General features: G+C 41.7%; 1 protein-coding gene across 1 annotated transcript in view; it reads right to left on the minus strand.

The window, feature by feature from the left end:
* Positions 1 to 17395, minus strand: part of LOC110948302 (cadherin-4-like) — a 232853-nt gene extending 215458 nt beyond the window's left edge. The window contains exons 1-2 of the mRNA XM_022189773.2: positions 16910 to 17395; positions 15609 to 15720 (exon numbers count right to left, since the gene is read on the minus strand). Of these exons, the coding sequence (XP_022045465.2) occupies positions 15609 to 15720; positions 16910 to 16966 (169 nt within the window). The 5' untranslated portion in view covers positions 16967 to 17395. The remainder of the gene's footprint in view (positions 1 to 15608; positions 15721 to 16909) is intronic.
* Between the last annotated feature and the right edge of the window lie 6833 nt (positions 17396 to 24228).

The raw sequence follows: 24228 nt of genomic DNA on the forward strand, positions 1-24228 counted from the left end.
GTTAATGAGTAAACTTCAAACTCTCGAGATGTAGTGAAAACAAAAATAAAAAAAAGATCCTGGGAAAACTGAGGACAATCACTCTTCGATTCCTCCCATCAATAACGCTAATTGTCATCCAGTTCTCTGCTTTAGCCGGCTGGGAGACTGCTGGCTGCCTCACAGTGCAAGTCCACACATTTTGCTTTGCTCATTGTGGTCTGACAGGGCTCAGGCATTTGCTCGATTTGTGAGTGCTGCCACTGGGTGCAGACCAAAATGACTCTGCAAGCAATAAGATCAGACTTCATCCTGGTTACTCATGACTGAGAAGTGCTCTCCTTCACAGACACATCAACATGAATGTTTCATTCAACTGTCTGGACAGATGCCTAACCTGCTAGCTTGTCCTTGGATTTTGCTTCAGCTTCTTAAAGCAGAACTAGATTTAAATTATTGTGGTTGTATGTCTGCGCCAACTAGGCAAGTTGCACTTCATATTCTAGTCTCTCCTGATTTGACCGTTGACCTTTTCGATAAGAAATATGACTTCATCATTTAACTATTAGACATTTGTGTGAAATTTTGTCAAGTGCCAAGAGCTCATAGTGACTTTGACCACCAAATTCCTGCAATTTCTTTATATCGCATTCATGAGAATGGGACGGGCATGATGTCACAGTGATGTTTGTCCATAGACAACCAAAATCTTGTTGCTTTTTTTGTCTTTAAGTCCAAATGAACATTTGTCCCAAATTTGAAGACATTCCCTTCAGGCGTTCAAGAGATCATTTCAATGAGAACAGCTTGGACAGCTCAATAACACTATGCAAAAAATGCTACATAGGGACGAGGTTAAACTGTCACCAAAGCTTTCTCATAAGCTTGACTAACTGCTACTACCAAGTTCCATCCATAATCAGAGGAAATTTTTGAAGAATAATTTCCCATCTTCAAAAATCTGTCAGATTTTGTCTCATTCCTTCACATGGCACACTGAACTCTATCAGCTGCTCCACAACTGATATACAGATGTGTAAATCCAAGTATGAAATCTATTATCACGTGTGAATTAGTTGTAGAATTCATGTGTAATGTACTGTACAAAGCAGTGTATGACACTCAATGTGATATTTTCCCACATTTTCTACATCTATCTTTCCTCAAGACATCCCTACACACATATTAAGAGCTACTTGCTCTGTTAAGCGGAAGGAATTTCTTTGTTTTTTTGGCATAGATTAGTGCTTCAGCTGTGAGGAAAGGACAGCCCAATTTGTCAAGAGAGTGCATGGAGCTAATCACATCAAAAGAACTGCTACCCAGGCTAATATCAGTCCACGAGCAGGACGCCTCATTTATTAGTCTGCATCTGCAGGACAAATCGCTTCTGTGCTGACATACAAAAGCACCGCACATGCAAACAAGATTCTGCTGTATTACTTTCAGCGGCTTACTGACATGAGATAAACAGCGAAGAAAAGGCCTGATTTGACGAATTTGATGTGACAACGCATTTAACTTTATGAACCGTTTTTTTGTGCTGCGGCTCTCACCGTAAATTTCATGCATGGTAAAGTGGTGCTGCAATGCACACTGCAGCAACTATGTGTATGCAAATTTGTGTGCTTCAAAGAAAAATAGCTTCTTCCTCTATGGCATAGTTTAGAGTGTCTTAGACTACTGTACTCGAGTGAAAATATGGATCACATGGACGAGAGACGTGCCCTCCTCTTCTCTATAAGATGGAGCAGGCACACATGAGGGATATTGCATCTTCTTAGCTCGAACAGAACCGAGTTGTGCCCTTCAATGCAGTATCATTTGTCTCCATTTTCTCTGTCCAGTGGATATCACATCTGACTCAGCGTTTATACCCACCTTCCTCTGAGAAGACAAGCGCTCTTCCAGGGTTTTTTTCTGGCCAGAGACAAGATTACAGTGAAGGTGGGAGACCACAGCTATTCAAATTACTGAACCAAAATGTTGCCAGTAGCTAGGTGGGAACCAAACCACTAAGATACTCACTGACTTAACAGGGTTATTATACTGTAGCATGTCAACCACAAGTACTTTGTAATGAAAGCTAGTGTCAGACAGCAAGAAGCCATGGAAAAGTCTTTTATTTTGAATATCTAACATCTTTACCAGTCCTGTCAACTCAAAGACTGCATGTGCAGTGTTTACAATGCAACACATAAAGTAGATATCAGTAATGAGGATGTGTAAAGTTTTAAAAAGCCTTTGTGACTGGCAGCTAATTCAGACTCATACATGTTGCCTGTCACATGGCTGAAATGGTGTTATTGCGCTTTTCTTCTGTTTCATAAACCCTTTTCATCACAGCCACCAACAATGTTGTTGTTGTTGTTGTGAGCTACTGCAGCATGATGAGGCCGCGTCTTTTATCACCATCCCAGCGAGTGCCTTTATTCTGCATCTCCATTTCATTTTCCTCTGTTCATCTCATTCGGTAGAAGAGAAAACAAAGTTTTTCAAGTTTGGTCGTCATCAACCGGCACCCACAATTTTACACACATGTGCACTTGCACCAGTTTGCACACAAACACACACTAATGCAAAAAAAAAAAAAGAAACAAAGATAACACATTCCTGATTCCAAACCCATTTTCTTAAAACACAACAGGAACTGTCAAATTGCTGTCGCGGAACTTTGTGATTTACCAAACTATGAATAATTTGTGCATAAATTAAGTGAAGGGATAATGAGAAATGCCACGCTTCTGTGATGAGAGGAAATGGAACGCAGCAGTGGCCAATCAACTCATAAAGATTGGAAATAGAATCAACAACCTCACCTGACATAAGAAACATGTAGGGATGAAAAACCTGACTGGAGAGTCAATAAGCGTTCATGGCTCTGGTGTCTGACCAGCTGTAAATGAAGGGGCAGTGGCTCCTGTGTGCACATGCGGAGATGAGCTGCTAAAGATAAGACGCGCTGCCTCCTTAGCTGTCTCTCCTAGCTGCGGGGGATTCTGTTTCTCTGTTCTCCACCGAGCTTTGAAGCTTTAATGCCTCTGATCTGTCATCTATCTCTCTCTTCCCTTGCTGTCCAGTGCACGTCTGCGCGTATGAGCACGGCCATGTGACAGTACTGCAGCCAACACGCAGTGGGAAAGGTGGTCAGGTCTGTCCTCTGGAACAGGCATACTGTGCTAATGTAAATTTATTAAAGAATTTGATTTTCATGTGACAGTAAATGGAGGCCGGCTGCTGTGCAAGTTGTGTCATTTTGTCCAGATTGCCACAGCAATGTAAAGTGTACGCATTTATAAATAATACAAATCACATGTTTCTCAGTGGGGTGTGCTGACATTTTCTTATGCAGTGCCTTTTCATTTACCACTGGGCTCAGCTATTAGGCTGCTAACTACGTCATCAAACAGAAGGGGAGAATGGCGACAAGTAAGAAGCGAAAAGACCAGCAGTACTGAGAGGTCAGCAGATCCAGATTTTGTTTGGCGCTTGTGGTCGATCAGCAGCAGTTCTGAAATGCACTTGGTGAAGACACCCAGACAACATTACAATCATCTCTTTTTGCTCCCACACCCTCTCCCCATCTCCCAACCCCTCTTTCTCCACCACAGCCCGGGGGTGTCTGCCTGGGAGGCACGTCAGCATGTATCTCCCCACGGTCTGTCTCTTTGCCACTGTGGCAAATCAATTCTTAATAAACCATCTGAAGGCTTCCTCTGCTATACCTTTCATTTCCCCTCCTCAAAGCTGCAGGGCAAATTAGCCTGCCAAGAGGATGATAGGGAGCAAGCGGCAGAAGAAAGTAACAGAGAAGGAGATGAAAAAACGACCCAACACCTACAATTAAATTAACAAATCACTGTTCTTAATTAATCGGGGAATTACAAGCAGAACTGTGGGTTTGAGACGTGACTGACATGGCTAGCACTCCCTGCATCTGCTTTTGTTGGTGCTGCTGGGGTGGGGAAGCGAAGAGAGGTAAGAGGAGGAGAGGAAAGGCAGATGAAAGCTTAATAAAAACTCTCTGCAGAGCCCCCTGAGCAGAATAGCGAGGCTGTTACCTCTACTCCTCCTCCCCTCCTCTCTTTGGTTTCCTCTTTCTCCCACTCTTATATCCTTGTCATTCCTCCCTCACTTGAGTTTTCTCACCTCCTACTCCATTTCTCTTTATCCCTCGCCTATTCCCCCTTAGCCCCCTCTCCTTCCCCCTCTACTTTTGCCGTTTCTGAAATCTATGTTTGCTAATGAGGTGTGGGATTGACAGCTGGATTACACCATCGCTTTGTAATCCTTTCATTTCTCTGTTTAGGATAATCACCCCTCCCAGACCAGGGCCCTGCCTCCTGCCTCTAGGGACGATAAACAGTATGTGCATGCGTGTGTGCGCGCGTGTGCCTGCAAGCATAAAGGCACATGTGTGATATTTAATTGCGTGTAGCTAAAATTTCCCAAAGCCCAGTTCACAAGATGGAAATAAAACATTCATTATCTCCACCGTACACTGAGGCACCACCAACATGCCAATCATCATGTAAGACCACCAAAGTTTTGCTACATCGCCCAGAAACCAGAGTAAACCGGTCTTTCTGTGCATCCACGTCCAAGCTTCAAGCAGTGAAACTAGTCCATCTGCCTGCTCGCCAACCTGTCTGCAGCTCCTCACCGCCTTCCACCTCAGAGATGAGCAAACATTATCTTCGCTTGAGCATGGCTGCTCCTCTAGCCCTTCTCCTCCCTTCCTCCCCCTTCCATCCCTCCCACTACCCCCTCACAGGAGCGTGTTCCCTCTGCAGCCACAGGATTCACTTTGTTTTTGATCATTCTCAGACTCAGAGCTAGACAACTTATCTGCTACTCTACATTCTCCCAGGCCCAGAGGAGGAAAGCAGGGCCTTTCATTACCCTCGCTCTTTGCCTCGTCCTCTGATGTGCTGAAAAAGACAATAGTCAGATAGGGAGAAGGAGAAGAAAGAAATTCTGGCCAGTGTACTTTTAAAAGAGTGTCGGTCCCAAGGCTTGAAACGGCTGCCTCACTAGTAATGGCGTTTGACCAATGGTATTATGGGGCCTTTTTACACTTACAAACAGAGAAATGCTGCATTGTTACATACCAATCTTAGACATTCAGCTCCTGACTCAGAGCTGTACAGTCCCTGACAAAAGTCTTGTCGCATAAGGATATAGTAACCTTAAATGGCATATAACTTTACTTCTAATCAATCAGTTCTCACAAAAAAAAATGGTTCATTTTGATGTCAAGGACTTTCACATTAATAACTGGGTGCAAATTGAACCCGTCAAAGCGTCCTGATGTTCACGTCTTGGTAAAGCCCATGATATCTGTTTTTTCAAGGACAAAAGTCTTGTCATGTCTTTAAATGATTCAACCAGTCACAGATTAGAAGTTCACCTGTGACAAATACTGTAACTGACACATTCCCAGGTGTGTATAAAAAAAGAATCCCAAGGCACAAGACCTTCATATGAAGCCCAACCTGACCCCGACAGCATGCCAAAGATCCAACCACAGACCAAAGTGCTGATCATCAAGACCCTGAAGACCAAGTTTGCTGCTGAGGTGGCAGACAGCTTTAATGTATCCAAATGTCAAGTAGAGAGGAAAAGAAACAGATCTGAAGAAACTGGTGACGTTTATGACAAGCCCAGGTCAGGCAGACACCTGTTAGAGAAAAGCATGTGTTGCTTCGACAGTCCAGGGCCAGCCTTTTTTCAACTGCAACAGAGTTACACGTGAACTGGTAGCCAGAAATCCCTGTATCTACAAGAACAGTTTGTCAGATTCTCTTACGCGGTGTTCTCCATAGTCAAATTAGTGCATAGAAACCAGCATTAAACAGAAAACAAAAAATCGTGTTACATTTGTCAAGGTCCACAGCTTGCAGAAAGGATGGACAATGAAAAGTGGCAGAAGGTTGATTTTTCTGATGAATCATCCATTGAACTGCATCCCAATCAACGCAAATCCTGCAGAAGCCCCACTGACCCAAGATTCACCAAGAAAACACTCAAGTTTGGTGAAAGAAAAATCATGGTTTGGGGTTACATCTGTTATGGGGTGTACGAGAGCTCTGCAGAGTGGATGGAAACATCAACAGCCTGAAGTATCAAGAAATTCTTGCTGCCCATTACATCCCAAACTATAAGAGAGGGCAAATTCTGAAGCAGAATGGTGTTCCTTCTCATACTTCAGCCTCCACATCAAAGTTCCTGAAAGCAAAGAAGGTCCAGGAGCTCCAGGATTGGCCAGCTCAGTCACCAGACATGAACATTATTGAGCACGTCTGGGGTAAAATGAAGGAGAAGGCTTGGAAGATGAAGCCGAAGAATCTTGATGCACTCTGGGAGCCCTGTAAGACTGTTTTCTTTGCCATTTAACATGACCTTACCAATAAGTTATTTGAGTCATTGATGAGACTATGGATGCAGTCCTCCAAGCTCTGGAAGTCATACACAATATGAATTCTTTTTTGCAAGACACCATGACTTAATGTTCTGATGTTTTTATAGCATATTTGTGTATTCAGAATAAAGTATATGTATAATTTCAACATTATTTTTGTATGCGACAAGACTTTTGTCCAAGCAAAATCTGAGCTTTCTGTCCTAATTAAATGATAAAACTCAATGAATGATACAAAACTTTATTTTGGCATAATAAATATAATCTAGAGGGCTTTGTAATTCATGTGAGCCATTTCTGATTCCAATTGATCAACTACAAGTCCAGTTATTTGTTGTTCCTACAACTTAAGAGAAGCGACAATACTTTTGTCAGGGACTGTATAGCATATCAGCAAATGCATATACAGCTCTCCACAGCAGCCACCATGTTTAATAAAAAGGCATGCAGCCTTCATGTTAAAGTGAACTGCAGGTTAAGCTGAATATTCTACATGCCTCTGGTTCCTCGGAGTCTGACTGCGACAAAGCAAACTTCAAGGCTCATACTTAAACACACAGAAAAACAAATTATACCCAGATTGAAAAACAAACTGCACCCTGCTAATCATTTTTTTGGCACAAAAGAATGACTAAACTACAACAAAGTACTGTAGTTGAAATAAACAGATTGCAGCAGAAATCCAAAATAGACTCACTAGAGCACTGTGGACTGCATTGTAATCCTAAACACAAATCATCACTTTATAAGGGCATGCATTCATCTCTTGGTGCAGTGCAAATGTTAACTGAGTAATTGAGTATATGCAAGTTATTAACACTCCATGACAACCGTTACCACAGCTATGACAATCTGTCTTTTAAATGTATTATTTACATTGTATTGCGGAAGAGGTATACCACTGAGTTTCACACATAAAATATGTGATTTTACTTTTTTTTTTAAAGCGCCCTGCTGAAAAAAAGAACATCAAAAAATATTTGGCCCTCCATCTATGCTGTAATGTCAAGCTGACATTCACGGATAATTAACAAGCAAAACAAATGAAAGACTACACAAACAACGGCGACTTTAGGAGATAAAATGTGCTTTAGTTGAAAAGTTACTGCCTCACTGTAACATTGTCTTGAGAATTCAGATTCCACATCAGCTTCAATTTGAATCACTAAATTCAACAAGTCTTTCAGCAGCAACGGTTTCTCATCTGTACTGACTGCAGCTTGTTCTGTGCTTTACCAGTTCTTTGAGTTGTGACAGCGTTCACTGTACCCTACTACACACATTTCGAAATATGTGGATGCATTTTGCAACACATACATATTTGTAGAGAACTTAAATCATTCACATCAACACTGAGCATTTTTAAGTAATAAATGATGGATTAAAGTTGAGCTATATATCATATATCCAAGATCAGAGACAGTGTACTTTAATGTTCTCTCCTTTGGATATGTCACTTCACAATTCTAATCCCCAGTGATGGACAAGATAAACTTTATTGATGCCACAGTGGGGAAACTTCACCGTTACAGCAGCTCCAAGAAGAAAATAATAAAAAGGCAGAACAAAATAAACTTTAAACAATATTGTACATCATCAAGGACATTAAGAGTGCTTCATCTAAAATGTACTGAAACAAGTAGCCAGTTTTTTTTTTTAATTATTAGTTGATCAGTTATTTTAAAGATCATTTAATCTTTGGAGCCAAATATCAAACAAATGTTAACTGGTCCAACCCTCTGAAATTTCATCTCTTAAGTTTTGGATTATTTAAAAACATTAGTGCACATATGCTAATAATTTAGATACTTTTATCAATGGGAGGAGAAAAAAAAAACAATTGACAAATTCTAAGGTGAGAATTATTTGTGTAAAAGTTATTTTTGCCCCAAAACAGCCTTTGAGTAACAACGTAACAGCGACCACAAACTGAAAAGAGTGCCTAACTATCCGGCTACCTCTGTCCAAAACCACAGGGAGTTATAAGAATTCCCCCTTTGGGGAAATCAATACAGTCCGTCAGAAAGCCAACATCTATCTTGACATGAAATAACAGACACTGTTTGCAAAGACCAGGGCTCCTCTGGAAGTGCCTTTGTTAGCCCCTTATTAGCTTTTAACCTGTTGAATAGCATGGGCCCAGACACCATGGGACTCATCATTGTCTTCTGATTAATTAACATTACTGGCACTCTGTTTGTCGACCCCCAAGTCCTCTATCTTTTTATCCCTCCATCCCTAGTGTTTCTGCACAGCTTCCTTGTTCAGAGGCAATGATTTGACTGTGTGCTGAACTTAAGAACTTAATGGGGAACGTTCACAAGGAGTTCAGGACACAATTAGTGATTACCAGACAGCCATGTCTTCCGAGGGCTTCTATACTTCGTTTCATCCTCCCTTAACAAAGACAAGGGATCTTCAAGCAAAGGGAATAGCATATGAGGTTGTAATGCTCTTGGATTTCTCTTGCCCACAGAGAGATCATACACTTGTGCTGTTGATGAGAAAACTGTGAGAAATGGACAGAAGTCTCATTAATTAAAAATAATGATCTGATCTCAGTTGGAGAAAGCAGGCAAAGAGGAGCATTAATGGAGGTGCTGGGTGAGAACACTGAACCATTTTTCATATTCTTTCACTGTTATGAAGCGTTCTCATGACAATGGCTGTAAATGAGATTTTGCTCCACTTCTCTTTAATTATGTTTTTGTTACAAGAAGCTAGAGTTAAGGATTTCTGAGAGGAAGCGAATTATCCAAAGTGAACTCATACATTTTTAATTTGGACAGTGCTAAAATAGTCATAGAAAGAAAGCCTCGGCTGCAAAATGGTGTCACCCTTGTCTCTTCCACTGCCTGTCTGCTACGGCGCACGGACAAAATAAAAAGTGATGGAGCCATGATAGCTGAATCATCACTTTATTGGTTTTCTACACAGCGGCTTAATTTCCAACTGAAGCAATTAGGGTGTAATTAAAATGCTGCTATAGACAAACACAGGCAGTAAAGGAGTTAGGAGAGAGTGAGGACACCAAAGAGTCTGGGTCCAGGCCAGAGTTATACTGGAGTGCTGGGCAGGCAGGGAGTGGAAATCTGGATCCCATTTATTTTAGAGCACCATCGTGGGTTTCTATGTTTCCTTGTGCGTGCTTGCATGAATGAACAATATCAGTAAGCAGCACCATATATGATAATGCACTGGCTGCTTCAGGGAACAGAGTCTTATCTTATGCTTCAACACGGCTGAGAGGAAAGTCTCCCTGTACTCCACCCTATATTTCGCCCTCTGACAGTCGCCTAGCTGAAGGACATGGTCAGTATGACTCTCGAGCAAAGAGAAAACAGCCTTGTAGGCTTACCATTATCCTGCTGGTGTAATCCCTGTCCACCACATCCCAGCAAAAAAAAAAAAAAAAAAAAAAAAAGCCCTGCAAGCACCTTGCATCACTCCTCACGAAAAACTATTTCAAAGACAACAGGGACACCTCGCAACAGCCGCTCTGCAGTTTTAAGCCGACACTACCACACAAAAAACCTTAACCTTAGAGAAATGTGCACGAGAGAGAGAGAGTATTGCCCCCTTGTCATCTTACAGCCTTCAGAGCCCATACACACCATCTGTGCGTTAAAGAGCCAGAGTCCAAGCAAAGTATTTAAATGGGTTTAATGTCTTCACAAGGGCCATAACCTTGGTTCTGTAGAAACCCAGAAGACCCATCATACCAAGGCAGGAGGTCTCTTAATGTACCAAGCAGATGACAAGGATGCAGAGTTCACACATGCCGCAGAGTAACTCAATCTGCAGGAAGTCTCCCACATTTCTCCCCCCCCCCCCCCCCTCCCCTCCCCAGTCTCCTTTGTCCCTTCTCTCAAAACAAAGGGAGAAGATGTCAAAAAACCCATTAAAAAATAATGGCCTCCACCTGCTTTCTTTCTTATATCATTCTATCCTGCTTGCCTTTCTAATGACCAGCTTGGAAAAACCTTGGAATACCTGCTATGCACAGAGCCTCAGTCAACTACTTCAATGCGCACAGTACATTCAACCAAAAAATGCACACGCCAAGCATACAAAAAGCACATAACCATTCCACAGCATGGTCTCCCAAGCCTAATAGTATTAATCAAAAGGCACTCTTGCAGGTGTACCATACTTCCCCTCCCCGTTTATCTCATAAAACACTCATGTCTAGACATTAATGGAGAAACAAATCTTCAACCATGTGGCTAAATCATTCATACAACCCCCCATGGAAAATCCACACAGAACTCGTACAAACTACCCAACACATACATCAGGAATAACGTTACAAGTTAAGTAAATATGTGTCGGCTGGATATTTGTAACAGCTCCCTGAAGTCACATTAGCCTTTGGCCTGAAGAGCATAAACCAGCACCTCACTCTGTCTGGAGTGTCTTCACCGTTTCACAAAATATCCAACAAATGTCAGCCTCATGCATTGCTGTAATTAATAACCAGTGAAAACGGATGTGTCTGCTCCTGTCTCTCCGAATGAATATCCTCACAAAAATTAGCTATAAACCATGTAATGGTTCAAACAGATGGCGTGCACAGAATAAGGATTTGTGTGGTTATTTTGCATTATAGCAGGGATTAGATTTGTATATGGGAGGGGGCTGCTGAGAATCTTTGAGAACCAAGGCAGATAGGACATCACATAAAACTAGAGTAAAGTAAGACACTATGATCCAAAACTAATAGAGACAGCGAGAAAACAATGTGAATGAGCTAGGCAGATGCAGAAAAGAAACAAAGGAGGCTATATTCCAACAATGTCTAATCTCCATGAGGATGCCTGCCTGCTATCGACCCAGATAACACTGCAGGCTGTGTGTCATGAGATTTGGGGCAAAAGGTAAACAGGAAATCAAAACAATCTAATTCTGTTTGAGGGTAAAGGGGAAGAGAAAACTGATGTATTGTCCATCCCTATGGAGCATGTGAAAAGAAAAGGCATCTTTTATTCAGGATCCCATGAGTCAGGCACACTTCTGTCCCCACATCATCAGCCCTGTGAACCAGTGAAGAGTATGTGTGCAAGCTCTGATTTTTGGGGGAAAAAAGGGCAGGAAATTGCGCTCTCATTTCTGATGCATTATTAAAACCTAAGGCACAGGATCCAGTAAGGTTATTTGTGATGGTGAGCCATTTTTCCGTACGAAAATAGCTCTGTGCATTAAACTGGGGGTGAAATTGATACTTACTGTATATCAACTTCTGCACTTCAAGTTGAAAAATGATGTTCAGAATACAAAGCCTACAGCAAAGTAACATTGCGGCTATTGGATTTTGAAAAATCACCTAAAGCCTCATAGGAAAGCTTCACCAGTGAAGGCAGGCAAGACTCATCACCCAGGGCCTTCTAGATGCCTGCTGGAAGAGATTTTTGGAAATATTATCCAGGAGAAAATTACAGCTCTGAACAATTTGTTTTATTCAGAATGCAAAATTCTCTTGTGCATTTCCTCTGGTTTCTGGCAATTCTCGAAGTGGGCAAAAGCCAGAATATGCCGTGAATGCGATACAAGCGAGGTGGCACTGAAGGGAGAGAGAAAGGATCTGGGTCAGGGAGGCAAGGCACAGATTTAAATGGCAACGGCTGCATGGTGAATTTCTACTTAATGGCAGCATGTAAAGACACTGCAATAGACACCAGGTGTATCCATATGTGTGCAAGAGTGATAAAGTGTGCATTTCTGTGTGAGAGAAAGAAAGCGGAGAAGCTCAGTGCATCACAAAAATGTATTTATGAGCACAATAGCAACCTCAAGCCGGACCAGGAGGGTTAAAAGACATATGGTCACCTTAATACAGACATCGGGGCCATTCATTCTGGCTGATGAGTTACTGGAGGCATCTCATTTTCAAAATGGAGCCAAGCATCAGTGGATCTTCGAAAAACAAAGTGATGACTGCAGGGAAAAATCTCCAGCTCCTTCTGAGAAGCTTCACTATGGACGCCAGCTTCCTTATAGCTCAGGTACCGACGTGTCCCAAAGTAGCACATCACACGTCAGAATTAGCCCGATCTGCCTTTCAATCCTCATTTCCCTGTTTAAAACACACTTAGACAAACACAGCCACACATACAGAAAGTGAGGGCTGCCCAAAAACCACCAGTAACCCAAACAAAATCCAAGGTCAGCAGAGTGGGCTCACTGAGCTGAAACCACCAGCCCTGGATTTCATTACCAGGAACAGAATCGGCGGAGGGATGCAGGGACGCATGGGATGAGGTTACATTTGTTGGCTCTGTTTATCTGTGCGAGTTTGGCCAGGGTCCAACTCATACTCCCTCGCCTGTGGGACATAAATAGTCCAAACATCGTGACGGCATCTATGATCCATAGATTATTTTAACAATTTGTTGTGGACATAGCTGAATGAGGGCTTCATAAGAGTTAAGTTCAGGTAGCGTGTGCTGATTTTAAATCAGAGAAAATATGAAGGTGTGACTGACGTGTGTGTTGTATTGGTCGCATGCAAGCTGTACCTACAAAGGCACATTTATGTAAAAACTGTTAGCATCAATAGTCAGTATGCTGTAAAATGTGTATGATAGATTCTGGAAAATGGCCACCAAAAATGCTGCTTACAATCCAGATTTATAATCTACCAGCAGACACTACGCAGCATTCTGATTTGTGTGATTCAGACATTTTGTGTGTGTTTAAATGTTTTGTAACTGGCAGGGGTTTTCCAGAAGCAAATCAATTCCCACAGCCGGAACAATGCAATGCGCAGAATTTCTACTTACAAATGTTTATTACACGGGCTGTGCTTATCAATGAAAAACCCTCAGTTGGCCACAACATCAAGATCCTTTTTTTTTTTTTTTTTTTTTTTTTTTAGAAAGTGATCTAAATGAGCATCGCTGTTCATTAAAAGAAGATTAATCCAAAACAAAGTCATGAGAAGCTGTAAATGACTCAGAGGGTTGAAAATGTAAATGACTGCATTAGAGAGACAAAGGAAATTATAACAAGGGGGAAAAAAACATGAACAGCTGCTTTTTCCAAAAAGATGCAATGCAAAATTGGAGCTGGAAATGAAAAGCTATTTCACACACTTTGGACAAAATATGATTCCATAAAGCCTGCAGTGTGACTCCGCGATGAGATTCTGCTGTGGCTTTGCCATTATATTTGCAGTTTCAAAAGCAAAATCAGTCTTTTGCTTTTTTAGGCAATTTGGTGCATCAGAGTGGCGCAAAATTATCAGATGTGAAATGTAACACCCTTCTCCTCTTCCCTGTTGACCTCCTGTCTAGACCCAGGCATCTTCCCCATCACAGTCAAGGTCCTAGTTCTGTCCTTCCCATTATTCCCCCCAGCGACTAACATATACATATATATGTGTGTGTGTGTGTGCACGCATGAGCGGGTGTCATTACTCCTGCCCCCGTCTGACGGTTTTGGGTTAAACAATGTTATTATTAAAGCCTTTCCTGAGCTGCTTCTTGCCTCCCTCCAGTGACACCCTTACCAACTATAAATCAACTGCCTCAGCCCTGTAAATCACATAGGATGTGTATGCATTTGTCTGGATGTCTGTCTGCTCGGCCACTGCAGCTGTGCTCTTAAACATGTGTTAAAAAAAAAAAAAAAAAAAAAAAAAAAAAAGAGAGACTGCAGCTGTGAATGTGTCACTTTAGCAGGATCTTTTCAAGCAATGCAGATTGAACTAATGCTCAATGTTAAATTAAAGCATAAGCTCTGATTGTGATTTAAGGGAACGCTCCAAATGAATTACAAGTCTGTTTGATTTTAGACTGTCATGATTTATTAGTGGTTTATGTCTGAAGCTGGCTTAAATGTGGCTGGCACTAGAAAAATAACCACTCATACACTCAAATCACACGGAAGCCTCTGCTGTAAGTGGTAAATTGAATTCCTAATACTGAAAACAAACATGCTAGACCACTAAAGATTAGTTTATGTGTGAAGGGAGATACAGAGACAATTTCATCTCCCTGAGACCAAACTAGATAAATAATGCTCTCTGAAATAAATGGCTCCTGTGCAGCAGTGATGGCTCATTCTGAGATTGTTTGTGATTGTGTTGACACCCCCTGCTGGGCTGAAGATATCACTACCACACTGAGAGCAAGCTCGCTGCCAGTGACAATGCCCCATATCCAATCCCACTTCCAGCCTGGATACAATATACTGAAGTTAATGAAACACTTAAATCAAGCTGATACCTTCCTCCCATCTTATATCACACCGACAATGAACAAACATATATAGACACAGAAGATAAACCCACCAAAAAATAATATACCGTACTGTATATCCATAGCCTAAAAAGCATGTGTGTGTGGCTGTGTGCACGCGCACACTCAGGAGAGAGTCTAGACAGCTGTATCCTTGCCAGGTCTCTCTCGGATAAGGAGAGTAAGAAATATATACCGCACAGCTGCCGAAGACACAGTCGACCCACAAAAGAGCTATTGTGCGCCCACAGCAAAACAATGCAGCTTAGCTGAGCTATAAGAAAAAAACCATTGGGATCAATAGAGAATTGCAATTAGCCCACATTGGCAGGAGCAGTGCCAGATTAGACACAGGATGTCGATTCCATTTCCTGCACTATCGGGCCCTCAAACTTGGTTGGCTCACTGTGCAACTGGAGCAGTGCACACACAGCTGGGTAGGACGTTGTAGTGTGAAGGTGATAGTACGTACAATTACTGTAATGAAGACAGAGAGCGTGATACTAATATTGCTGAAGAGGTTGCACAGTGTAAGAAAATAGTTAAAGTGTAGCAGATGTATCCAAAAAGTAACAGGCATGCATCCGACACATGGCATGTGTTGCATTCATTTACATTTTTGCTGAAAAGATTTCAAAAGATGCCTGCGAGGCTCTTTTTTGTGAAGCCCTCAGTTGTTTTTATTCAGACCGTAAAAGCAAACAAATGGAATCGCTTTACAGCAGTGAGTTGCTCCTGTTTGCACTATGGCCAGCTTGAAATGCATGCATCAATGTGGCTGAATTAAATCTTTAAATTCTTCAGTTTTACATCAGTTTCCAAGATGCACACGTGCTACTTCAGTAACGGCACCGAGAAAACACATCACCATTTCCTCTCACTGGCCTTCATACAGAGAGGGAAGCCTTTCACTCACACTAAATAGTTTGGACAACATAAAATATACATAACTCTCCAATTAATGGGCTTACCTTTGAGTAGACCCTGGCCTTGCAGTATATCCTTTGAAATGAGCACAGAGTAGAAGCTTTGTGAGAAGCCCGGTCGGCAGAGACCCTTGGAAGCATGCTCCCCATTATTCCTCTGGAAGGAAGAAAATACAATGCAAGACATCGATAAACATGGATTCAATTGATTTCTCTCCCTCTTCTTTGGCCCCGAGTCTTGGAGAAAAGAAATATATAGAGCAGCAGTTTGTTGGTATATATTCAACAAGTTTATCAACTACATGCTTTCTGGGTTGGCACACGGCTGATTAAACACTCAGACAGTGCAGCGTCTGTGATTTTATTTTTGAAGTGCTCCATAAAGAAAGCAACCTAAATGAAATGAGAACAGATTTTAGTTAGAGAGACACAAAAAAAACTGCATGAATGCAGCATAATTTCCTCCCTCTTCACTGTGATCCTTACACTCGCAGAGGGGTCCAGAGAGGAACAGAGCAGTGCATGAGGCTGATTGTGTGTACAGACAACTTTGCACCCAGCATTTAGTGCCCACTGTTGGTCAAATTGAACGATCTGACCCACTACAGACACATGCGTAAATGTGTGCGCACACACTCATACCTCCCCCACCACACACACACACTGGTGCCAAGACTGGCTGGACTGGAATGAAGAGGAGACATCACACACTGGACCCGGGAGGGAATAACGCAGGAGAGAAATATCTTAGTGTCATTTTTTCCTAAATTTATGTAATATGTGAGCAATGCTTTTTGTCTCGAGCGACAGGCAGAAAAAGATTTAGGAGCTACTTGGAGAGCCGCTGGGAATAGCCCACCGGCGCCGACTTAATTCAGGTTTTATTGATTATATGACGAGAAAAGGTTGAATAGCGCGTTACAACTTCAAAGTTTCACTTTTCGTGGGCTTTTTCTCTCTGATCGATGACGATTTATAAGCGGGGCTGCAGCCAAAAAAAGGCGAGGGGACTAGTTTGATAAAGAACATCACCCTGGATGATTAGATTACGCCGTAATTTAACTTGTGTAGGATTTTTTTTTTGCTGCCCAGTCGTGATCTGAATGCAATCTAAAGAAAATGTGGCGAGGATCAAACACATTAGGTCTTTAATTCTCACTTTTTTCCCCTTCTCTTGCACATCTAAATTCATTAAGGAACCAATTAGCGTACTTGTAGGGAAATAACGACCAGCGCTGCGCTTCTGCAGCACTCTGCACGGACTCCATCCGACTGCATGACTTTATCCAAGCTTCTGTGCTGTGTCACAACTAAAAAAGAAAAAGAGAGAGACAGATAAATCTTACCCAGAATGTGTCCAGAAGAAGGGCTGCTGTTAGGACCAGAGCGAAGTCAGTTCTCATGGTGGCGAGCAAGCGAGTGAAAGCAGCCTGGACAAGGAACCAGAGAGAGGGTCGTTCCGTGATTCTTCTCCAGTAATTGTTTAATTCCCCCCCACTGCTTGGTCAGACTGCTCCTTACGTCCCTCCGTGCGCTCCGTGAGTGTGCTGCAGCTCTGCCCCGAGTTTCCCCGGCTCTCTCATCTGCAGGTGAGCGCTCCGCTCAGCACCAAGGCGCAGCCAGCGTCACTCTCCAACCCCTCCTATCACCCGGTGCAGGAAAACTCCACACACGCACTTAAAGAAACACTCGTTGGAGCTTCGGATCAAACAGCCAACAGCACTGACATCTGCCCGAGAACCCCGATAGTTGAACCCCTCTCCGACGGCGAGCTCATAGTTTTATGGTTGCAAATGAAAGCAGTCTGTAAAACACGATTCGAGTCCCCGTGGCCCAAATGTGTGGCAAACTCATCAGACGCCAAACTTGTGATTTACACACATTTCCACACAGGCTCATTATGAGATGTCGACGGTTGCACAAACGTGTGCAACCTCGAGGTTCTATTAGAATCTGGCCTTTTTTAAAAAAAAAATTAAAGCCATCTTTATTATTTGGTGCAACCTTGCATTTGGATCTGTAGGCTTTTGTCACGTGCGCACCATGTGACCTCCAGGTGATCAGCCCAATTGAAATCAGCTGCTTAGGTAGAAAGGGGCGGTAACAGCAATCTTCTGTACAACCACAGCAATATGTGTTCGATTTTAACGCAATTAAAAACGTTCAAGAATGAAACCATTATTAACAACTGTGTATTTTCATACATCTTAAAACTAGAGGGTTTATTTTAGGGATCAGCACGTTCAATTTTAGTAGTTTTTGGAACCAAATCATTACAAGAAGTATAAGTAAAATGTTTCAGTTCTGCTTTACACTGTAAAGTATTTCTGAGTGATTGCATGGGGGGGCTTTTATTATGTTTAATAAAGTGTATTTATTTAATATTATTTCATATTTGAGGTCAGTGAAATAAAGAGTCACTCTCTACATGCTTTACAGGCGTTCTGCTAGATTAGATTTGGGTGAGCTCTGGCAGTTTTATTGTTGAGATCATAGCCTGTTTCTAGAAAGGTGTTGGCTCCCAGTCTAGGGCCACTACTGGCTAGATCTGCCATTTCTGTTAGGGTGATTGCAGCCCTGTGCCACCAATACTGGCAGCTAGACTGGGGCCAATGCACTCAGGTCAATCACCTGTGCCATCATTCCAGCTAGCATGAAACATTACCACAACATCAGCTGAAGTTCCCTACAAGTTCTAGCAATTATTCACAGAAAATGTTTGAAACAACTGTTTACAGAAGATTTTGATTATCTTTTTGTTTCCAATAATAATCCTATAAAGTTTATATAAAAGTCAAATGTCATATTCAGAGAATCTTGTCAGGAACATAGGTTATGTTCTGTGATAACAAAGGAGGACCCATGTCAAACCAATGTTTAAAAACTGTTTTCCAGATGTTATCAAGGCCTCAGATACCGTTTGCTTGTAATGTGACATCCTTTCTGCAAAGTTCTGAGGACGTTTTGGAGATGTTTTTGAACATTTCTGTGTAACATGTTTCCCAATGATAACAAAGGAAAGATATTTTCAGTGCAACACTGGTATTGATATTTTAGCAAAAGTGGAACATTGTGTCTAATGTTCTGAGGACATTTAGGGATGTCGTTAATGGAACACATTATATAATCAATACAACATTTCCACAATGCTACATGATAACAAAGGAAAAACGTTCTCAATGCAACATTTGGTTTTGAAATGCTAGGGTAAACAATCTAACAATGTTCAGAACATCATTAGTTGTCCTATCTTTAAGAAAAAAAAACATTCTGGTAACTTAAAGAAAACCTCCCACAAAAAATATTCATAGAACTTTGAAGAATCTTGTCAGAACATTTGTAGATCAAAAACAAAATTCAAGCTGGGATAGTTTAACCACATAACTTCTGATCGCCTTCAGGATTTGTACCATTACTGGACCAAACCATTCTGACTAGATTGGAATATATTGTTTTTACAGTGCAATCAGCACATCATCAGCCATAATAAACATAAGATTTGTGGCATCTAACAGGCAAGTGTATGTATTTTTGAGTTAATTTTATGCATGAATCTTTCTTGAAGATAGTATTCAGCTGCTGCCATTTAATCCCACTGTCTCAAATAGGAATCGTCTCAACAAATGACATGTTTGTGGGGGCAATTTAAATGCTTTGTATGGACACAGAAACCCTCAGTCTGTTTTGGTGAAAGCTTTTGTGTCCGTTGATAGGCCTCGCATGTGGCATTTGATCATTTTCTCTGACATTTTTACCCTCATCATGGATTGATCTTCTCAGTGGCTGTTTTCTCTTTGTAGAGATGTAGTTAACAATGTTGGACTTTGATTATGCTGCAGCCTTGCTGCACTGGCTCTTATCTAACTCACAAAATCCTCAGCCTACCTTTTTCAACAAATCTAAAACTGTTGCTGAGACTGAAACTATAAAAAATAAGTTCTATCAAAAGGTTTTCAGTGTGAATCAGAAAAACTGAACTTAGCTCTATTTCACATGAGCTTCTCTCCCCAAAAATTGTCTTCTGTCTAAAAAGGTCCGACAAGGCCGTGTCCAAGTACCTTGTATCCATGTGAACGTGGGTTAACCTTTTACCCACAGCTGACTATTAGCAGTGTGTGTCTTGTGGCTACATAAAACATTTCCCCAAATAAAATAATGGAGTAATACACAGGTTGGCCTGTCTTCCTGGCCTTTTGAGGTCCTAATGACCTTTATGCTGTCTCTGATTGGCAGAGTGCTCCCCATATCTGCTTGGTGAGCCAATGGATTCTAATCCTTTCAGAAAGAGTACGGCTGCATTAGTGGGTAGCTGCTCAGCCAATTTCCTCTGTGTGACATGTAGGAATTTTACCACCTCGCTTATCCCAGTGCTTTGGTCCCAAGGATGAGCTCCAACATTGGTATTGGCAGTTCTTTTTCTTCCTGATGGAGCCCTGTGGCTGGTTATTTTGTTGTCCTGTGAAATGCTATGATTGTCAGTTCTCTCCCTGTGCAGTGTTTTTTGTGACCTATGGTTGGATTCAATGTGTGGTATTAGAACAATTCGGAATAAAACATTTATTGTGGGAATGAGTACAAAATTAAGGTATGGATAAACCATGAAATACACATAGACCACAGCAGTTTTAGTAGAGTTATTCAACTGCCACATGAAGCCAGAATCACACAGTGTTGGGCAGTAGAAGTTTGAACCACATTTCTCAGGAGCGTTGTTGGAAACAGCATCGTTTTCTGAAACAAATTTTTTTCACTAGCAAAGCTCTTTCACTGATCAAAAAGTCCAGTACTGTTGAAATAAAAGTAAGAATTGGTATGTGACATTACTGCCCCAAATGGACATAGAAATGGGCAACAAATTGAAGGAAAATCTGAATCCTTGACCCTTGTAGTGACAGGATCCAGCAGCTCTGGCATTTTGGTGGGGTGGTTTGGAACCATTTATTCAATTATTTTAGTTCTGTACAGTTTATTTTATTCATATAGCACCAATTCCCAACATATGCCATTTCTGGTACTTAACCTTACATTTTTTTTAACAGAACCAAACAATTTAAATATGCTTTGGATTCCCTTTGAGCAAATAGTCAGTGACAGTGGGAAGGAACCAAAAAAACAACCAACCCTTTAATTGGAAGGGGAACAAAACCCAGACAGAACCAACCTCAGGGAAGGCGACTATCTGCCCCGACTGGTTGGGGTGAGAGTGGGGATGAGAGGGGTGGGGGAGGAAAGCAGATGGAGAACAGGCAATGACCCTTCCCTTAGAGCTGAAAAAAACTGCCTAAGATCCAGCTTGCTGCATCAAAATAAAGTAACTGACTGTTGTACTCTTTGACTAAATAATTTTGTCTAAATCACCACTAGAGGGAAGGGTCATTGCAAATTTGTTCAAAATTGTTGTGACTGATCATCTATGATGAAACCTGTCTGTCCTGATGAGAGGTATCTCTTCCAGGATGATAATGCCTCCATCCGTAAGGCAGGAGGGATCACTGAAGTGATGTGAGTCATACACTGTGGTCTTCACAGTCACCAGAGGCCTGAACTACAAAGCATGATCTGGGATTAGCCATGTTACTTACCTTACCTTACGTTACCCTGAGTTTTCAGGACTATAACGATCGTTAATGTCTTATTGAGGTACATCTCCATGGTTACTTATGCGGCGTGCATAACTCGATATGTATAAGATACCACATCAACACATATGAAAACACTGTCTATTAACTCATCATCTACGGAATTGATGGAATGGAAAATCCCATCATCATTCCTGGAAAATCTGAAGGAGCTCTGTAAATGAACCATGACAGGTTTTAGAGTTCAGAATGATGCAAGTGATTTCAAAGCCACGTCATTATTCTATGTGCCTTTGTACGGTAATACAATCTGAAAACAGAAACTGATTACACCCTACTTGTTGACTTTATAAGATTTGCAGCCATGTTACCTATTGATTTGAATTATATGTTGGTCTTTACTTGTTCCCAAAACTATTTAACACTGTCAAGGTTGCAGGTGACAATATAAGGGAAACATTGCCTTCAACAACATAAGAATGAGATTGAATGTGAGATTACTTAATTCATCCTCCACTCTTCACAATGAAAAGCTTTACTTTCATTGCTTGATTTTCTGTTCATATTACTATCCAATCTTGTGGTGTATGATGACTATTGAGAACATCTAGATGCTACAGTCTCTTTAAAAAGCGACTGTAGCTGTAGCTTGTCGTCAGATGGCATCTAACTCTGACTGGGCGTTTCGACCATGAACCACAATGCCCTTCAGTTAATGGGTCGGAAGTGATGGCCACACACTACCCATCTTCTCCTGGACCCCAGCTTAACTCCTATTCCATAACTAGCAAGAAGCTCTCTCGGCTGCCTCCCTCAACCTACAAACAGCAGTCTTCCTCTCCTTCCTGCTATCCCCAGAACTGTGAGCAACTTCCACACTGACTGTGCTGGGAAGCCTCTGCAGCCGACCTAGACTAGGAATAAGCAGGTCTGCCACCCTTTTTTCCTGTATTGTTAGATCAGGTCCTGGTACTTGGTAGTGTTTTTCTTTGAGGCATCAGAACATCCTTCTTCCCACCGGACCATCAGCTCAGTTAGGATTATCTTCTTGGCTTCCTCAGACCATATGACCATGTCAGGCCTTAGGGAGGTTTAGACGAACGTGGGAAAGTGTAATTTCCTTCCTAGGTCGACCCTCATCTCCCATGATATTGCTGTCCGCAGGAGTCCCTTCTTGATCTACTTAGAGGATGATGGTTTCTTCCTCTCACTGATGAACTGGAAGGGCCATGTTGGTCTTACGTGGACTTGACGCTTCTTACATCTCTCCTGCTCCAGAATGTTAGTTACTGCTCTGAGGACCTTGTCGTGGTGCCATCAATATCTCCCCTGGCTGAGACTAATCTTGCACCCCAGCTAGTATGTGCATCAGTGTTCCACTTCCCCCACATAGTGTGCACAGTGTGTCCTCCCTCATTTCCCACCTGTGCAGATTTGTGGGTGATGGGAGGGCATCATACACTGAGCACAGCAGGAAAGAGATGCGAAAAGGCTCCACTCTCTAGTCTCCAGAGTCCATGCCAGGCAATCTTGCGCTTTGGCAGGTCCCACTTCTTCCAGGTCCCTTGTGATGCGAGTTCCACTGCTCTAGACCTTCTCTCTTCCTCTTCTAGCTGTCGGACCTCGGCTTGTATCATGTCTCACTTCTTCTTCGAGCCTGCTTTTCCCTATTGGTGGAAGTGGGTGGATCCGAGTCCCTGTTGCCCAATGCACGGGTTCCAAATGATGTCTTTCAGCTTCAGCAGGCTTTCTTCCTGTGCCACTGATGTAACTGCTGCCCACTTGCACCCAGATCTTGTAGTGATGCCTGCACTGCTGACCTTTTCATCAGAGGAGTCTCTGTACATCATCAAGGCCCTGCACTTTGCCACCTTGATAATTAAACTGAATGTTGGACCTTGGATAAGGAAACTACATCTAAGTAACTTATGCACAATTGTCATTATAGTCAGATCTATTCATCCCTTAATGATGGGGCAGCGATGTTGATAAGCCTATTAACTTGCACATTAACACAGTCAGCTTCTTTTTTTTTGCCAGCTTTGCTTCCTCCTTTGGCTGCAGCAGCTGTGTTAGAATATACTGTCTACATTATATTGTATTCCTCATACTGCTTTAGGATTATAGCTTTTGTGAGAAATTTGTGAGTCTTCACTACTTCATGTTTGCATTTGGTTGTCTGGTTCATTCATAGCCCTTTTTATATGAGTGTGGCCATAGCTGGATTCAGAAACTTCAGGTTGATCTTCGGATTTGTTAGACTGAGGGAAGTCAGGTAACAAAATAATAACCTGGCTTAGGGTTGTGTGTAACTTGCTTTATAGTACAGCCCCCAGACGGCGAGGCAAGGCAAGTTCATTTGTATAGCATGTTTTCAATTCCGCACAACAGGCAATTTTAAATTCTTTACATGAAATGTTAAAAGTAAGTGAAAGGAACATGAGGTGAAATATAAAAGACATGTCAACACAATTAAAAGAGTTAAATAGATTTTTTTAATGCTTTTAAAAAGTGCAATTTAAAATATGCATTACTTTTTGAAAAGTGGAGCCAAACAGAGATGTCTTGCAGTAGACGTGTAGTTTGGTGGGAGTTTGTTGCAGATATGTGAATATATTCGTAAAAACTGAAAGCTGCTTTTTTTGTGTTTCGTGTTTCAACCAAACTGAACATATGGTAGACTTTGGAAAGATCTGTTAGACAGCGCTATCCAGCACCATCATCAAAACACTAAATTAAATAACATTTTCTGGAATAATGGTGTTCAATTTCTCCAGCAGAGTTCAGAGACTTAGAGAATCAATATCAAGGCATTTGATACAACAACACCTTAATGAGACACTGAACACAGTTTTTTCCCTATATTTTGTCACTCCTTTGCTTATGCATAGCAAACTGAAGCGCTTTCATTTGACTATGATATCACAAATGAATCTATAGTTCAGTCTGCAAACACCGACTCATAGCTTCTCAGTAGCTAAGTATTGTCTAGCTGGTTGTATTTAAGTGCAATTAATAAACAACTAAGCAGTAATTTTTGATATAGTGAATACATTTTGACATGTTGATGTCGCTTTATTTGCAAC

The sequence above is a fragment of the Acanthochromis polyacanthus genome, chromosome 6 (genome assembly GCF_021347895.1).
Source record: "Acanthochromis polyacanthus isolate Apoly-LR-REF ecotype Palm Island chromosome 6, KAUST_Apoly_ChrSc, whole genome shotgun sequence".
NCBI classification, from domain to species: domain Eukaryota; kingdom Metazoa; phylum Chordata; class Actinopteri; family Pomacentridae; genus Acanthochromis; species Acanthochromis polyacanthus.